The sequence below is a fragment of the Grus americana genome, chromosome 28, assembly GCF_028858705.1.
Source record: "Grus americana isolate bGruAme1 chromosome 28, bGruAme1.mat, whole genome shotgun sequence".
NCBI lineage: Eukaryota > Metazoa > Chordata > Aves > Gruiformes > Gruidae > Grus > Grus americana.
This window is the reverse complement of record NC_072879.1, coordinates 1,598,679-1,616,723: the sequence shown is the minus strand read 5'-3', so window position 1 is coordinate 1,616,723 and position 18,045 is coordinate 1,598,679. Positions and strand designations below refer to the sequence as shown.

Here is an 18,045-nt window from a genome sequence, read left to right as displayed (position 1 = left end):
TATTAAATATTTCAATAGCTTTACCTATACCCTCAACATTTAATGTGTGCTACATCACTCAAAATCTTACATGACTGGAAATGGCAAAGCCATTCATCATCATCTAATTCAACTTTAGCCAAGTCTGTAGAGGAGACTAAAAAACAAAAAAAGCAACTTTTAAGCTTGGTTTTCTACTAGGCAGGTAGGACAGGAAATTTCAAAGTCCTCACTCAAAGCCTTTCTTGTATCTGCCAGGTGAGGTTTAATTTGCACAAGAATTCTGGCAATTCCAACACCTCTTCAATTTAAGCAAGTTATCAACTAGATCCTATAAATGGCAGATTTAAACAGTCTCATCATTAAAAGCAGAGAAGTACTTGGATATCACCCTGCTTTTTTCTTCTTTTGACTCTGAGAAGTCTTTTTTCTCCCAAGCTTGAATTCAGCAGTCTGGAAGAACCCAATCTCAAAAGCTACCATTAGTCTGTTTTCAACACTTACTAAGCAAGTCACTCTGAAGACTAACATTCACCTCAAGTTTTAAATTAAGTAGCCTCACTTAATTCTCTTACTGGGAATACCAGTCCCATCAGTTGTTTCAGATTAATACAGCCCAGCACAGTCTCAAAAATCCTCTAGCATTTTAATTCCACATGTGATAGCACAGACTGCAGCAACTGACAACACATTTCATGTCTCAAAAGGCATGTCCCAAAAGTAACATCTCAGAGCGCCTTTCAGCTTCATTTTCATGCAGCTGAACACCGGGACAGATTCAAACTATCATCTCCTCCTTTAGCTGCAGCTCTTTACTGAACGAATAGCCCTTTACAGACATCCAATGAAAGGGAAAAACACCTTGTGGCTGCCCCATTAATTCTCTTATTACAAAGCTCTTGAACATGATTGTATTAGTGCTTGATGGCATATCATGCTTCACTTCAATTAGCTCCACACCCATGTGCCCTGCTTATTAAGAACATTTGATTTTCTATCAGTTTTGTACATCTTTAACAAGTGACTAAATTCCTTATAGTGGCTGCTCCATTATTTTGGATTTTCTACAGAAAGTGACTGAAACTTACCCTGAGTTTTGGATTTTTGAGACTAGAAAAATAGTTTTCAAGCTGAAAATAGAAAGATAAGATAGTCATTTTCAAAGTCACGGCAGATGAATACATCAGAACAAAATACTAGCTTAAGACAAACGTGGAACTGCAGAAGTTCTAACTGGTTTTCTTCTGATAAGCTACATCAAGAAGCCGTTTACACTCATTCTTTTTAGCTACACAGACACGTTGTGTAGCAGGACCTAATCCAAGCCTCAACAAGGTTTTATCATCTTCACCACTGCCTATCCTTGTTTTAAAGCTTTGTGTCATATATCTCTACTCAGCAGAAGGTTATTTTCAATGAAGCTACTTCAGTCTTGTACTCCACTAAAATATTTATCTGCACTCTAGCATATTCTTTAACAAAAGCATTATTAGACTACAGCAGTCTTAGAAAAATAGTCTTACTATCATATTGCAAAAAACTCAGTGTGGGAATAAACTATTTCTCCACAAAAGTTTACATTTCTACAGGGTTGTTTCTGTTTTCTTTAGCTGGAAGGAAAAAAAACCAACAGTGAATACATCAGCATTGTTATGGAGCTTTGGCTGGTTCTACAGCAACTGAAAGTTCAACTAAAATGGAGATTTACTGCTTGAATAGGATAGAATGAAATGGTGTGTACACCACAAAGCAAACTGAAGAATTAAAGACCCACAGAGTCTTTAGTCAGTGTGGAAGCTGTAGCACAAGACCATCATTCTGCACGGTTCCATATCCTGGAGTATGAGAAGGAATTATACTTGTAAATCTAGGCACCTTCAACGAATTAACAGACTGCCATGGTGCTGTCCATAATTAGAGTTTGTGTGAGATGCTGCCCTCAAGCAGCCAGAGGCCAAGCCATGCAGTACGATCTGCACATTCAGCTAGACCCAGCAGGTAACGGGGGAAGCGCGCCCACTCTGATTAGCTGTGCTACATGTCTGTAACATGCAAACAAACAAGAAAACAATTCCCAAGAGCAAGGAACTGAAGTTCCGAAGGTAAAGCAGCCTGCGATTTACTGGCCCGTATTTATACTCACTATGGTTCGGTCAATAGTATGCAGGTAGTAAGAAACTGGTTTCCCGGTCCATGACACAGACCCTTTCAGTGGTGATAGCTCCACAACTCTCATTATAGTGCCAATATCTGAAGGAAGAAAGTCAAGTTAGGGAACCAAAGCTCACTCAGCTTGACACTCAGTTCTACCCGGCTGAAACTGGCCATGCAACAGTAAAGGCACATTCAAAACAAGATGATAAATTTTGTATTCCGACAGCAACGTCCTAGAAGAAAGCACTGCAGTGAGGTTAAAAAGCAATTTCTTATTCTCTTGCTACGTGCACCCTACAGAAAACTTAAGAAATGTGGAAGATCTACCTTTCATTTCTTCAGAGATAGTCAGCCGTTCTAGAGTAAAATAACATGCTAGTGCAAGTTTTTAACAAACGGGACTTTCCTGTGTCTCAGAGACAACTTTTATGAGGAACCCAGCGACAACACATCTGCAGCAACAGGCAGGCTTTAATTAGGCAGAACCAGTAACAGAATGTCATTAGATGCAACCCGGGTAAACTGTAACTGCACTGTATCTGGACTGGGGACAAACATGTGTTGTATTTGCTTTCTTGCCTATATTTGTTTTGTTCCCTAGAATTAATAGGTATGGGATGTGTCTAAGCATTTCCATGACCACTGAACACTGAGTGGCATGACTGCAGATGAAATTATGGCACAGTTCTAATTAAATAGAAAATTACCCAGAAGAGTCAAAAAGCAAGGTTTAGGATTCAGCAACTTCAACGACCATTTTAACCACATTTTAATACTTGTCTTAATTTGTCTCAACTCTTTCCACATTTCCATTTCTTTTTTCAGATGGCACTACTAAGGACAAAAATGGTATTGAGAAAAAAGGTCGCCTCCTTCTAAAAGCTTTATCTTTTCCACTATATTTTTTTAAATTATTTAACTGTTCATGCTTTAGATCAAAACATTAGATAGACAGGCATGCCACGTGACTCAAATCACACTCAGGCACCAAAAAAAAAAAAAATCAAAACCTGCGGAATAAAAGGATTATGAAAAACCTTGTAGGGCAGCAGCATATTGGCCACATTTGATGCCATGAGCTCTAACTGGATGACGTTTCCCTGGAAGTGTCGCTTAGAATGGGCCATTAAGACCAGAACAAGCCCCAGGCCTAGCACATCCCATGCATGATCATTCGATACTGGTATTTCCCAAATACAGTATGGTCACAGAATGGGATTAAGACCTAAAACTGACTTGCACAATTTTCCCTCACTGTCTGTAGCGTACAAAGGTAATTTCCTTTCAGGACCTCTTATCTGAATCCCTGGAAGAGTTTCCTGTTAGTGGAAGCTATTATCTATTCTTATGCTAAACAATCACATTCACCCAAATCTTAATTAGCTATCTCTATGTAACTTTAACATGAATATTCGCCTTAAGCATTAAATAACAGTTGATACAGAAAACTTCAGCATTGTAGAAAACTATTCCCACTGAATCCATGCTGGTGTGAAGGCTGAAACAGGATAAAGAACTGGCTCAACTGATAGTCAGAATCGGGGCTTTTATGAGGGGAAAAATGTAGGGGGGCCCCTTTGCCTCCCCATCACTTTTTCAATAACTGCAGTCTCCCAAACCTAGCGAACAGAGATAACAAAATGGTCAGAAGCCAGGAAAGAAAAGGCTTGAGAGGCCAAAAAAAAATTATTTACATAGGCAAGTCTCCTAATTGAAACCTCAGAAGTGCCTTCTTGTATTTCATCTAGTGTGCTGTAAAAGAGGTAGTAGGCTTTACTTAGTTTGCTAATAAGACAAAGAGCACCTGACAGACTGATCTCAGCTGTCTGGAGGTTTGAGAATTTCCAGGAGTACCATTCTGCTTTTTTTTTTTCCCCTTTTATTTTCACGTACATGTCTACAAAGGATTGGTGAGCCAGGACCCAACGGTTAATAAGGTTCCAAATAATCAGATGCCACAGAAAAGAATATCAAACAGGAAGGAAAACAGCAGGTTTGGATGTCCGATGCACAGGACATTGACAACAATTCAAGCTTAGTAAAAATAACTTGCAATGGTACTATTTCAGTGAAACGCCTTAATGACAGTCTTCAAATTACTGTTCTTGAAAAGCAGTTTACCATGAGTATCAGGTCAAAAATAGAGAACAGCTTGAGATTTGTAACTCAGCGTGTTACTTGCCACGTTAGCATGAGGAGAGGGGAGTAAGGCCATTTTTAAATTTAGGGAGTGTTTTGCACTGGACACTGTAAATACATGTAAAACCCAGCTTGGGTCATTCTTTTGCTTGAAAAATTTCAACAATTAGCAATCTCAAAACCTCATTAAACTGCAGTTCCCACACTTGCAAACAACAACACTGGCAAATACAAGTCTACGATGTTCACAAGAGAAAAAAAAACACAAAACTTTGTTGGCAAGAAAACAAACACAGCAACTGGACATTTATGGGACAGGTCTGTCTGATCAATTTACAGTCCAGAAGACTAGGCAAAGTTGAATATTTCAGCTTCTAAGCCTTACAAATCATAACTGGTAGGATTTACCTGTCCAAATTTAGACAGCTATGATAAAAGGAACCTGCAGCTCCTTGTAGTTGAAGAAATTAATCACGTCCTTGAAACACCTTATTTCTCTTCAACTCAAAGATGCCCAGTCAGGGAAACACTGATGTTATAGACATCTAAACACAGCAGGATGAACCCCATAAAAAGAGTGTATGCTTGTTCCAGCGCTGGGTGGAGTTTTTTGCTTTGTTTGATTTTAAATACATGTCACTTTGGCACGTATGCTAGAATAATATAACAGCATTTTTCTAGTTACTTACACAACTCTTTGAAGAGCAACAAAACTCCACTACAGACATGTTCAGATAATGCATACATCATAATTGTAATGAACAATAAAAAGGGCAATCATACCACTCAAGTTTCGACTGTTAATTCTAAAATTTAGAGGTGCAAAAGGTTTTGAGGACACAATTCTCCCACCTGGAAAAAAGAAAGAAAAAAAAGCAAAGTCAGCTACCACTGTTTCTTCTAGAAATGACTACTTATTAAATATAACCCAGTACAGAACCCTAAAGAGCAGCCCTAATGAAAACTATCACTTGTATATCATTACCAAAACAAAAAATTACTTTACAAAGTTTATTCTGACAGCATCCAAGAAAGCCAATATATTCGTCCCACTAGCTATGAGGTGACACCTCAAGGATCACTTTAAAATGATAGATCTTAAAACACTTAAACAAAAAAAGAGCACATTAATTTTCAGTGGCAATCTATAGAAATTTCAATTAGGAACACCACTATCTCATCATTCCTAGTTAGTATCTTTCATACACAAGCCCCCAAAGCCCTTTTATTTACAAAGACACTAATCTCCACAGCTATTTATGGTCATTTAGCCCAAGACACAGAGCCTGAGCACCTTCTGGGAAAGGAACTCTGGTTTCTTCATTCCTACCATGCCACTTCTCTCAAGCCACCACTAAACATAAGATTTAAAAAAAAAAAAAAGAAAAAAAGATCAGCCACTAAAATTAAAGACGACAGTTTAAATTTGGGGGTTTTACGGTTTGCATCAGAGCCCAAAAGTCACATTATTTACTTCAGCACAAAGCTGTACAATGGGAAGCCACAGCTTCTTGTCCATTCCACACATTTTTTCTTTTCAGAAATACTTATTTTTGTAATTTCCACCATAACCAAATAAAATCGTCACTTATCCAAGTGGTTAAGAGGAAAGACAAAGACATCTCGGGCAATGCGAGGGCCACAGCGGGCACAGGACATCCCCAGTCACTAGCGTCTGCAATGTGACTTCTCAAGAAGCACACAAGACATCCAGTGACAGCGTGCCCATTTCAATACTTATTAGTCAATATCCAGTACTAAACGTTCCAACTTTACATAGGAGAATCCAGTAACTGAATTCAGCATGTGGTTACAGAAACTGGATATACAAAGCCATGCCTACGCAGCCAGGAAACTTTCCAATCTTGGCCGTTGCATGTTTTGTCAGCTCCCGTAACAGGTAAGAAAGGACCAGTAGTTCCTCCTACCCCACAGAGAGTGTTCACACACAGACCTACCTCCAAGTAATCAGGTAGGTCAGAGTAGATATTAAGAAGGGAAGTAAAAAGCCCAGGAAATAACCATTGCGGTGCAGGCGCTTGCCTGGAAGGCACAGAACCAAACCCACCAACCTGGCTTCTGACGGCTGTTGCTAAGCCCTTACCACCACCAGCTCCCTCAGTAAGCAGGAAACCAATGGAAAAAGGTTTTAAGTTCGATTTGTTACCTTCCTTCATGTTCGCAAATCGCTCCTTCAGTTGGTGATCCACCTCAGGACCAAAGGCAAAGTTATTCACAAAAATAACACTGCAAGATAATGGTCTAGTTAATCAAGAGGGACAGGCAAATGGCACCCAAGTAAACGCAACTACCCCCACAACCACGACTCACAGTCACTTACAGCCTTTCCAGCCACTTGTGAAACTGAAAAACGCCGCTTGTCCCTGACTATACAGCTACTTCCATCTAACAAAACGCCTCCTTCTTGCATAGTGACACAAAACATTACCTTACTTTAGCATTCACAGACACTGCCCACAGAATTACATTTAAATAATTTTAAAAGGTGTCCTGCTCTGGCAGTTGCTCTCAGAATACAGCTGAGTTTTACGCCTGAAGTTTCAACATAAAAACAATGCGCAAAGTGTTTTCACCCCTCTGCCATGGTGAGATCAAACACCAACACAGCAACTACCAACACACAGTAGTTAATCCACACATGAAAAGCAACACTCCAGCACACACATTTCACGTCCCATTACTTCTTCACGAGCATTTAAAATATTACAGCAAAATACCAAAATATATTTTCTCTTCTAGCTCTAAATTTCCCTGTTACACTAAAAGGCAGTTGACATCTCTCAGCACGTTTTCCCTGACCAGAACCCAGCACTTCACCCTAACCCACAACGGAAGGTTTGCATCTTTCTTTCCGGGTTAGAAAACCAAATGAGGGGGGTTTATTCCTGAAAAAACAACAGTCAGATGGAAACAAAGAAACCTGCACACAGGTAGAATCACACAAATGACAAAAACATTTGGGAAAAAAACAGATTAAAAAAGAAATAGCCCTTTATTTTTAAGAGCCTGGGCCTGGTCTAACTGGCCCTGGTGCCTGTTTCCTACCAGCACGTAACAAGAGTCCTCACCATCTCCCAGGAGCCATCGAGCACCCTGCACACACAAACTGTGAAGGCCAGCCTGGCATGTTGTATTGACATGAAGAACTGATTTCTTTGCAAGAGATGGTTGAAAGCTCCCCTCCTAGTGCCTCCGCACATTAAACGTGTTCAACAAGGACACTGAGTTTAAGAGCAGCAGCCAAAGCTATTAAAACTCATGGATGAAAAAAAAAATGTTTATACACCAAGGAGAAAAAAAAAAGCTATTCTTGCTATGCCTTGCTCTTAGAAATTTGGGAAACCCTGTCTGGCAAGTAAGGCTAGCAGGGGTTTCTTCCTCCTCCTTCCCATGTGCCAAAAAAGAGGCCTTGCAAAAGAGCCAAGCATATTAATGGGACTAGAAAACATCCAGGAAAGGAAAGGAAAAAGACATAACTCGCCAGATATATTTTTTTTTTAGTGTTCATTTTGGCACAATATTTTGCATGCACGTGACTGAAGCACAGGAGCCCCCAGTCCACCTTGACTTCAGCCTTCTTTTCAGCACGTATTGCGAAGCCACAAGTACAGCTATTAACGGGAATACTGCGTGCTGCACGGCTCGCTGACATGTCAGCACTCGAGCACGTAGAACCCTGTTCTGGTACAAACCCACCCATCCCTCCAGAGCCTGGGAGCTCACGGGAAGGGTGACACTCACTTCAACTTACTCGCTAAGACCGGATGGCTCCAAGGTGAATTCATCAGCCAATCTGCAGTCTCATTAGAGAGAGCAGACGCTGAACAGTTGGCACGCTCAGAACAAACAACTAACGGTTGTGAGCAAAAAGCTACTTCTTTTTGAATTTCTGTATCAGAGCAAAGTGGCTGTGGATCAGTCAGCATACAATTAGCTGCATACCATACAAAATAAATATCTACCAGCATTTCTGCATGCAATTAGAGGTACTTCAGTTAAAAAAAAAAAATATTAAATTTGTTCCAAGGAAAGTTGCACAAACAGCAGAGGAGCATGCATTTGGAATAGCAAACAACAAAGCAAAACCCCGCTATGCTGTGGACAAGTCTGTCCACAAATTAAAAGGCACCTCCAGAAGTTTAACTGAGGTACACAATAATGCAAAAGTCAGCGACCTGGCAGATGCTTTCTTGATGGAGTACTCTTAAAACAGTGACTTGGAAGGAATCCATAAATTGCCACAACACTGAAGACTTTCAGAGAGCCCTCTGACAACTGCCTTCCACTCCCCCACATAAGAGGGTGGCCCAGAAGGTCATATAAAAATAAAGACTTTTTTTCTGTCCATAAGGCTGAAAGAATGCAAAGCCTTTAAAAATACAGAAGAATATTTTATTGCTTTTAACAAATTTACTCCCTCTTTGCTACCATCAAAAAGGAATCTAACCCTCTGTACAGATCTTTACAGAAATAAATCTTCAAGACAAACAACTTAAATGAATTCCCAATTTAAGTTGGAACAGACTCACTTGGGTCTTTTGCTTTTTTTAAATGCAAAGTGAGCCTAGCTGAGTACACCAATAGCCAAAATAACTAGTGTTTTGCCAGAATCACTGACACGAACTACAAGAATATGCAGAACAGAGGTTTATACCTCCGTATAACCAGAATTTATCTTGGATACACCCTTGTATGTAATATCATGGGACATGCATTTAAACCCATTCTTCTTGTCAGAAAAGAGGCCAGTATAAATTGGCAGACAGGCTTTTGGTATTTGCTATGGAAATTCTATAGCTGGCCAGCCTCCCAATTTCCATTATACAAACTCCCAAATATTCAGTTCATAAAGCAGCATTGAATTGCTGTACTGTACCTTGTGTTTGCAATTCTCTCTCTCCATTCTTCTGAGAGGAAGTCACCTCTTTCCAGCTTAAAAAAAGACAAAGAACACAAAAACACACACACACACGAGTTAACATTGTTCCTTTCTGCTCCATACCCCTTTTCCTTCAGAGAAGGCCAAACGTACTGCACCACCCATGAAGTCTTGAGGAATACCCAGGAGACGAAGCACCCAGAGGTCACCAGCTGGCTCTGCCCATGCCCTGCTCCCGGAGGTGCCCCCCTCTCTGCTCCCACCACTGGATGAATGGGCAAGGGTCCCCAAGTGTCACCGATGCCTATGAAGGCTGTGCTCCATGGAGAAGCAAGTAATGCCGTAGAGCACCCAAACCAGAAACGATCAGCAAATGCCTCCTCAAGTCCCCACTGACCCCCATGGTTAGGTCAGCCCCTCTCAGCAGAGGGGAACCAGGGCAAAGAAATTCAGCACAGCACTGTCTGGAAACACTGGCTCGTAATTCAGGCTCTTGTAGCGACAGACAAGCATCTGATTTTTCAGTGGTACTAAATATAGATCTTGAATGCTTATAACACTTTCAAGCTGGAAATCACGGAACATAGAGGCCTTATTTGAAAATAGTATAGTTATGACTTCAGTGACTTATGTAGTACCTTTCTGATGAAACCACATCAAGTCCCAGGCTAACACCCACAACTCCACAGCTTTTCCACAGATTAATGTTTTCTCAGTCATGCTTTTGAAATGAGAGAGGAACCTATGGGCCATGCTGTTTTGCTGTGCCACAAGTAAGGCAGAAGGAGGGTTGGGGGAGGAAGAGAGAAAAAATATGCAACTAAATAATTAATGATGATGACACACTTTGAAGGGGCAAGTAGGATGATGGCTTATATCAGAACCTCAGGAACATCAAAGCAAAGCAACGACAATGACTGCTTAGCATCCTTTTTCTGCATATATTCCTTTGTATGGAAAGAAAAGAGCATTTCACATGCCAGCACTTATTCTCGTTTAGTGACAACTCAAACAGAAGTGCCTGCACTGCAATGCAGACACACTCAAGCTACTTCCAAACCTCGCTCGCTAAGCCAGGATGTCTGTCTCGGTGAAGCACCGGAGCCTGGTGCCTTCCACCATAGCTTTCTCTTCCCAGCAGGGCAGCCTCACACCACTCAGAGCCACAGAAGGGATGGCAAACGGAGATAAACCTGTCTGAGCCACTGTGAAGGACAAAGCCACAATTGCCAACAGGAACGGGTGTGCTTCTTAGGAAGAAAAGAGAAAAAGAAAAAAAGAAAAAAAACCCAAAACACCAATAAAGAAGTCCAAATCCCTGCTGCTACATGCTGTGGCTGAGGGGGGAGCATCAAGGGTTTTTGGGCAAAAGCTCAAGAACTTTGCAAAGAGCCTTAAGTATCATAAACTAAACATGCTGAAATCAGCAGGGTAGAGTAACTGGAGTTAGTCAGAATCATCTGTTCCGTCAAACAGCTAGGCTGAAATAAGATTTCAAACCAGAATTACTACCTGTTCTCTCACACCTGCTGGGAGGGGATGTATGTTTTGATATCCCCACAACAGTAAAAACAAAGCGTATGCTGGAGACTGAACTCTGAGCGATCCAACCTAACAAAATACTACCAGATATTTTCAAACTCTAAAGCAGAAACTCAATCCAACATCAGAACAGTTTTAAAGAGTATTGAGTTTTTCTCACCTGATACACTGAAACATTTTTTTTTCCTGGGGCTCTATATGCTCTGTTTGTGAATGGAGACCATCTCTACGTTATTTTTAAGAGATAATTTTGTCTCAAAGTCTTTTCTGTTCTTGTAGTTTCATGGTTGAGTAACTAAGACACAGAAGAAGAAAACCCACATGCAAGGCAACCATATTTATTTTACAACAATTTTTGCAAGTCAGCTTCTATATTGCAGTCCCCCATGCCACACAATCAGTTTCTAATGTCTACATGAGGTTCTCATACACTAAGAGGAGAAAGAAAAAACATTTGAGAAATAAGGAAGCATGATTATAAAGCCATAGTCTAGCAAGAGAACAAAGAACCAGTGTAGCATGAAAGTGTTTTGGAATACTAAGCTTCATATAAAGGTCTTGAAATCTAACCTAAGTGGCCGTTATACTTTATTTGGATCCAGTTACACTATACATTTGCCATGCCTATGTGGTTAGAAAGAGCGCAGTTATAACCAAGATCTCCATGCCTTAACCCGATATAACAGCACAATGGAGGCTGAATGCTTTTTCCCCCCCGTCTACTTTTGCAAGATACAGCCACGTTACAATTCGAATGAACCGCAGCCCTGTTTAAACCTGTCTATTTTTGTATTGCAATGCTACCCTAGCTCATACTTAGCCAATAGCTGAGGGAAAAATCTCACCAGGAAAAATACTGGAGTACGGAAATAACCAGATGGTCAACAGCGGTTGGGAGAAAATTGGGTTATTTTTTCCCCTCTGGAAGCAAGACAGTGATTCCTGGATGAGTGAATTCAAAACAGAGCACAAGAGCTACCTGATTGACTACTCTTAACGACCAGTTTCTTCACCTACTGTACTTGGGGAGTAATGATCAAGAAATGATGGCCTAAAATAAGGCTAGTAGGGCCTTCCCCATCAACTGACACAGGGAATCCAACAAAATCCACCCAAAATCCCAGTCAACTCTGTGGTTTACAACAATTTTGAGAGCAAAACAAGAACCAGTAAGGAAACTCCAGCTAGCCAACTCCTGGCCAAGGGCTGCAGTAGCTAAACCAGTAGAAGAACAAGGTCCATTACGGTCACGTAGCGAGAAGGTGGCATGCCCGGGCAGAGCGGCAATGACAGCTTTGGGGACACACTCAATCTATTCCCACCAGTGTCCCCACCCCCATCGTGTTCCTCCTCTCTCTGCGAAACTTAATCTCCTTAGTGAATAATGAATGGAAGATGGACCATCTGTAATGCAGGTATTTTCATCTGATTAGACAATGCAGGAGACGTGCTTTATCTAAAAGGATAATTAGCTCAGTGAAATCCGCTTCAGAGAGCTGCCAGCCTGCATTGTTTCTAAGTTTAGAAGCAAAAACAGGTTTTTATTCAGGTTTTTCAAATAGATAAATTCGCTCTACGGAGACTGCAGAAATACGCTCAACGGCATCTGATTCCTGTAACCCTGCCTGTAACTCAAAGAAAACCCAGCAGGTCAGCGCCCAGGGGGAAGCAACAAGAGGTACACTCCAGCGGGTTTGCATTCATCACGTAGCAGAGCAACAGTTTATGAAGGTCAAGCCCCTGTGCTGCGGAGGAGGGCTCCATTCTCGCCCCAGCGCTGGGCTGGGAGTCTCTCTGGTAACGCTCTGTCTGACCGGCTGCACAAAGCCATAAATTCACACAGAGAATGCCTCATTCCAGCAGCCTCCATGCAAACACTTGGCTCGCAAAAACCAGTCGTTTCTGCCTGGAAAAGTACACATGGTTATTTTTAGGTTCCTGTTCTTTTCAAAAATAACTGGAGGCATGAATCCAAACCTCCAAAATGTGGCATCATTTCAAAGCCACTGGGGACGTTTGGAGGGCTTTTCAAATACCAAAACATCAAGTTTCCCGCTGAAATAGGGCATTCAAAAATATCTGGGACAAACAGATATCTTGCCCTTTCCTCAGCTGCAGTGTACTGTTAAGCAATGGAAGTTTTTAAGTACAGGTGATGTCAGTTATCCCCACAAACCAGCAGCTGGTATCAGACAACAAGAGACAACAAAACTCCTACACAAATCACTCTGCTTTTCCTCAGAACAGAGATTTCCAGGAAAACAGGCCAGACAGGGCACCCCAAACCCAGAGACAAGCCTGCAAGCTTAATGATGCCAGGATTCCACTGATTTATGCACAACAAAAATCACCTCTGATCTGCGGGGCTGAACCACAGAGCATCTTCAGCAATTAGAAGCTACTGGGGTTTCCTCTGAGCAGACAGCACCCATGTCAGAGATGTCCACCCAGCCTTTAACAATGCTGACCTGCGTTTTCCTGCACTTTGAAGATTCGTACATGATTTCCACCTACTGCTAAAACAAGCTTTCATGGAACAGGGGAAGGTATTCTGTTATAACAACCCTGAGTAAACAAAACCAAAACAAATCCTTGTCTTCAGCACAAGTCCAATGTGCAACTGCAGCTACTGCCAGCTTTGCTTGCAGAGACCTACTCTAAGCTCTGACCGGAAGAATACCTTCCCCTAGCAGAAGAGTACAACAGGTAGCAGGCACTGAGGACGCACTGAAAACTTTCTTCAAGGGTACCCTGGGAAGAACACTTAAGCACTTTCTGCCACACGGCAATCTCAGCATTGTGCCCTAGATACCTGGAGATGGCTCTGATTTTGAGGCCACACGAGGATATTTACAGTTAGAAACCATGCAAACCCATCTGCCTCTTAATTGCAACACTGCTTTTTAATTTGATGACTGCACATGTGCAGAAATTCCCCAAGAAAGACTCTCTAATTATCTAGGCCTAATGACCTTAGAAGTCTCCCGTTTCCTTCAGACAACAGTTTTCTTGAAAAGAATGGGGTAAGGCTAAGCTTGGAGACTTCCGAGTTCCATGGGAAGAGAAGTGACAAGATAAAAGGAGTTGAAACAAAGTGAGATGTGTTGGAAGTGGGACATTCTAGTCCAAAAAGCTCAAGCAGCTGATGAAAAAAGTACAATGCATTCCCTCTGAATACAACAGAGGAGACTAGCAAAGAACATGATTATCCCTAACCGATCAGGAATTAAGAAATCAAGGAAGTTGAGGAGCAACTGAACCTAAACAATAGCACAGGGATGTAAATATTGCAAGTTGAAACATATCAATTGAATGTAAAAACTGAGAAAGATTCTTAGCAGAAAGTGTTACTCTCCTGGTTTGTTTTTTTCCTATTAGAATCATGAGATTGAACGGCCTGTCATTTAAAATGAAACTCAGTTCATTTAACAGGATTATGCGATATGATTACCTACCATAGCTGGAGATGAGGAGACTTAGAAGCCATCGTACGATGAGCAACCTTTCTGCCACTCCTCTCATGCTCCAAATGGATCTTCCCACTCTAAAGCTGCAGCAATGACCCATTACTGGCAGTCTCAGGACACTTTGCCACTAGCTACTGGAGAAGTTTAACGTGCAATTATCATCTCAGAGTGACTATGCAACAATGTTTTGATTTCTTTACTGAAAAGATCTGCATATATGTGACTGTGCATTTAGTATGGAACCATTTCTCAAAACAGACTTTTTTCTACAATTGTGGACAAAATAGAATGGAAATATACCTGGACAATCAGGGCTTATTTTAAATATTGTCACTGGACCTTGCTCATCAGAATTCACATGTCCAAGCTCAGAACTTCCAGCAGCAGTAAGAATACTCCAGTGGGAAAGGCGAGGAAGTGAATCTGATGGTTGCAGATCTGGTAAGTTGCCTCACCAAAACAGTGCTAGCTAGAAGACAAGACTTAAGCAGCAGATCCCTTTCCAGTGAGAAATCAAAAACTCATTTGTATTGGAAACCTATACTTGTACGAGGCTCTTGCCTGTTAAAAAAAAAAAAAAAAACAAGCAGCAACTCTGCAGGCCCAACTCCAGGATTTATTGCTGCCTTATGTACCACAGTTTTTACTTTTACAGCAAGGCAGCTGTTACGTGCATGAAGTCAAAACCACTGTCCACATTACTCCAACAAAACTGCAGGTGGGATCTGAGAATTCTTCCCGCTGAAATTCTGCCAAGCTTCCCTCCTCCAACACTTTCTTCTTCTGAAAATATTTATTTTTCATATGACTGCCTAAAACATTAGAGTGGAATTCACAAGTTAAGCTCTGCTGATGACAGACCGTTTCAATTTGTGCTTATTTTATCTCCAGCATTTGGAATTCTGGGACCTCACTAAGCATTTTGCAGGGACAAAGTTGTTTTCCAGAAAGATAAAGATAGCAGGCTTTTAATCCTGTGCCTTCCAGTGTCTTCTAGCTGCATTATGAGACAAGTTTGCTCTCTGCTTAACGATAGTCACCTATTGAAGACACTAAGAAGTTACTAAAGAAAACATACTGCTTGGCAAGAAAAAGCAAATGTAAGCCTAGGATGTTTGAGGAAGCAATAAAAACTAAATAAAATCTGCCCTGTATGTCTACGCGTAAAAGACCAAAATCTATTTTCAAGCATCACTATGACAAGGTGATAGGAAACCAACTTTCCTTAAGACAAGAAGTGCTCTAAGTGCTCAGCTCTTCCCAGAAATGCAGACTGCAGACTCGAGAAAGAAATTTTAAACACTTTTCTGAAGAGTTATAAAAGCCAAAGAACCTAGCAAAAAATAAGTAGCTTTGTTTCAATATAGTACCAGACTCTGTCACTTGGAATGCACAATATGGAAATGCTCACTGCCTACGGCAATCAATATGCTTTCAATATTTTAGTCCAAGTTCCTACCCTATTCTTTAAATTACACAGCTCATAAGCAGAGTATCTTCAGTAACAGTTCCTTTCATGTAATGCCAGCTGGGTGACACAATGGAAAAATGCCATATGGCCACTTCATGAAAAGCAAAGCATTCACAGTGTTTCCACAGCAGGAAAGAGTTAGCAGCCTGATATCAATCCTGCAACAAACTAGTCCCACAGCAGGCCCAGCATCCCTCTGAAGAAAATTGTGCTATACAGGAAAGGCATTTCAGGACAAAAGTGCACCGAGGCAGGTGGCACTGTCACCTTCTCCAGCCTGCTTCCCAAAGGGAGAGCTGTAGCATCCTTCCTTAAAAGATAAGCCCTCTAAAGAGCACCAGGGATCCCAGTAGACACAGAAAATTGGGAAATAAAGGCTGGCCATCTATGACCTGCCATTTGATCCCACACTGCTGGAATGCTGAAAGCCACGTGTTTCAAACCATTCCAAGTAATACAGCAGTAGTGGCTCTGTACAAAAGGAAAATGAAGTAGTAGGTCCCCAAACACTTGCTCGCACTTCAACTGCGGTACACATTGCTAGCTGCAATTTATGAGCAGGAAAGACTGACCCAACTTCTCCGGGCAATTAGGGAACAACCCTGATCCATTCTCCAGTGGTCAGAGAAGCAGAAATACAAGTATTTTCAAAACTCCCTGTTGCTTCCTCTTGTACTATGATGACATACATTTCCTCATTGGAAAGCAGTTAACGAGGGAGCAGATTTTCTTAATGACAATTATGAAGGGGGAGAAAAGGAAAAGGGAAGGAATGACACAAGAGAGTGTAGGACTCTGCACATGCCTCACACTGTCATTACAGAGCGGTAAACACATCCACAATCCAACATTCCGAGGAAGGGGAAAGCTACTTCATCATGTGTCCCTAGCCCTGAGTAGATACATGCCCTGTGATGACCCATGTACTCCTCCTGCTCTAACTCCACCCTCAGATCATCTAATTCCAATCCTTTCCAAATCAGAACTAACCACCCGCCATCCCTCCTGAGCCCACAACCCCCCCTTACCTTCAGCTACAAACCATCTATTGGTCCTGGAGTTTTCTGCTCTAATCTTGCAGTGCCAGCATTCATCCAGAACTTCAACCCCATGGTCCCCAACGTTCAAGCCCCTGCCATCCCATCCCCTCCACCACCTGTCCCAGGTGACCCCACCTTTACCTGCCTGCAGAACCAAACATTCAGCTTTTGTTTCTAGCAAGAGATTTCAGAAACCCAAGGAAGAGCTGTCATTTTCAATAGTTTACCCAGAAAAGAAACCCCACGCCATGGAGAGAGAAGGGGAAAAGAAAAAAAAAAAAAGGCAAAAGAAGTTTTAATACAAACAGAAGACACATGGCAGCCCCAGTTAAAATGACAATGTTTTAGAAGAATAAAGCTTCCAAGAGCTTCTGAAAAGACCTGAAAGTGCTCCCAACACCACCATACCACATGTCAAGCAAGGCAAAGAGAGGGCCATGGGAGGATGTCTTGGAAAACACCATCCTCGGGACCAAGTAAAAAGCCAGGTAGCAGGTATGACTCATGCTGCCGCATGGCTGGCGAAAGGCTGAAGAGGACTTTGCAAATTCTGTACATCAGCAAGGATCACAAAGTTTTTCACCTGAATTTCACTCACTGTGTATTCTGCATGTTTTTTCCCATACCATTTCATCCACTTTCTGAACTCTCTGTCCATCGTCTAGAAGAGGGAAGAAAAACAAAACCACCAATTAAGACATCTCATGTTAACAGTTACATTGCAGTAAAAGGAGAAGCAGCTCTGACAGTGTTCATTGACCCCCAAGGCTTTTTTTTTGTTTGTTTGGTTTGGGGGGGGTTTGCCATTAACGCTCAAAGGATAGGCAGGCAGACAACTACTGTAGTTTTGTTTCCTCAAGAAAGCCTTTGCTTTACCAGGGCCAAGTCAAAGCTGGGATCCTCTTCCATCGAAGTTACATGTTATAAGCAAGGAAATCTGAGTTGACACTGCTCAGCACTAAAACTGGTGCAACCTTAAGTAGCTACTGTGTTGTAGTACATAATCCCACAGCAAGGAGGAGGCACCGAATGCAGCCCAGTCTAAGCCCAGACAGCAAAGGAACAAACAGGATGAAGACAGGTCTGCTAGGGTGAATGAGAAAGCAGAAAGTGGCATGCAAAGCAACTGTAACAGCAAACGGAAGGAATGTCGCACTTGACAGAGCAACCAAGAAGAATGCTTCAAACTACATCTAAACAGACTAGGGCTGCAGAGGATGAAAGACTGCTACTACCCAACCAGATAGCTGGCACTGGTTTTCCACTGCCAAAATATAACAGAAAGGAACCAAAACCCCTCATACATCAAGACAGCTTGGTGCCTTACAAATACGCATCTCCATAGTTGCAAAA

At 41.7% G+C, this 18,045-nt stretch overlaps 1 protein-coding gene across 10 annotated transcripts in view; it reads right to left on the bottom strand.

The window, feature by feature from the left end:
- The window catches only part of DOT1L (DOT1 like histone lysine methyltransferase), a 68,505-nt gene that overhangs the window by 21,506 nt on the left and 28,954 nt on the right, over window positions 1–18,045 (bottom strand). For all 10 annotated transcript variants that reach the window (XR_008574300.1, XM_054805727.1, XM_054805726.1 and 7 more), the window contains exons 7-12: window positions 17,291–17,353; window positions 9,170–9,225; window positions 6,440–6,519; window positions 5,056–5,124; window positions 2,123–2,229; window positions 1,068–1,109 (exon numbers count right to left, since the gene is read on the bottom strand). Coding sequence is in view for 9 of the 10 variants with exons in the window: in XM_054805727.1 (XP_054661702.1) it covers window positions 1,068–1,109; window positions 2,123–2,229; window positions 5,056–5,124; window positions 6,440–6,519; window positions 9,170–9,225; window positions 17,291–17,353 (417 nt within the window). In the remaining variant the exon portion in view is untranslated. The remainder of the gene's footprint in view (window positions 1–1,067; window positions 1,110–2,122; window positions 2,230–5,055; window positions 5,125–6,439; window positions 6,520–9,169; window positions 9,226–17,290; window positions 17,354–18,045) is intronic.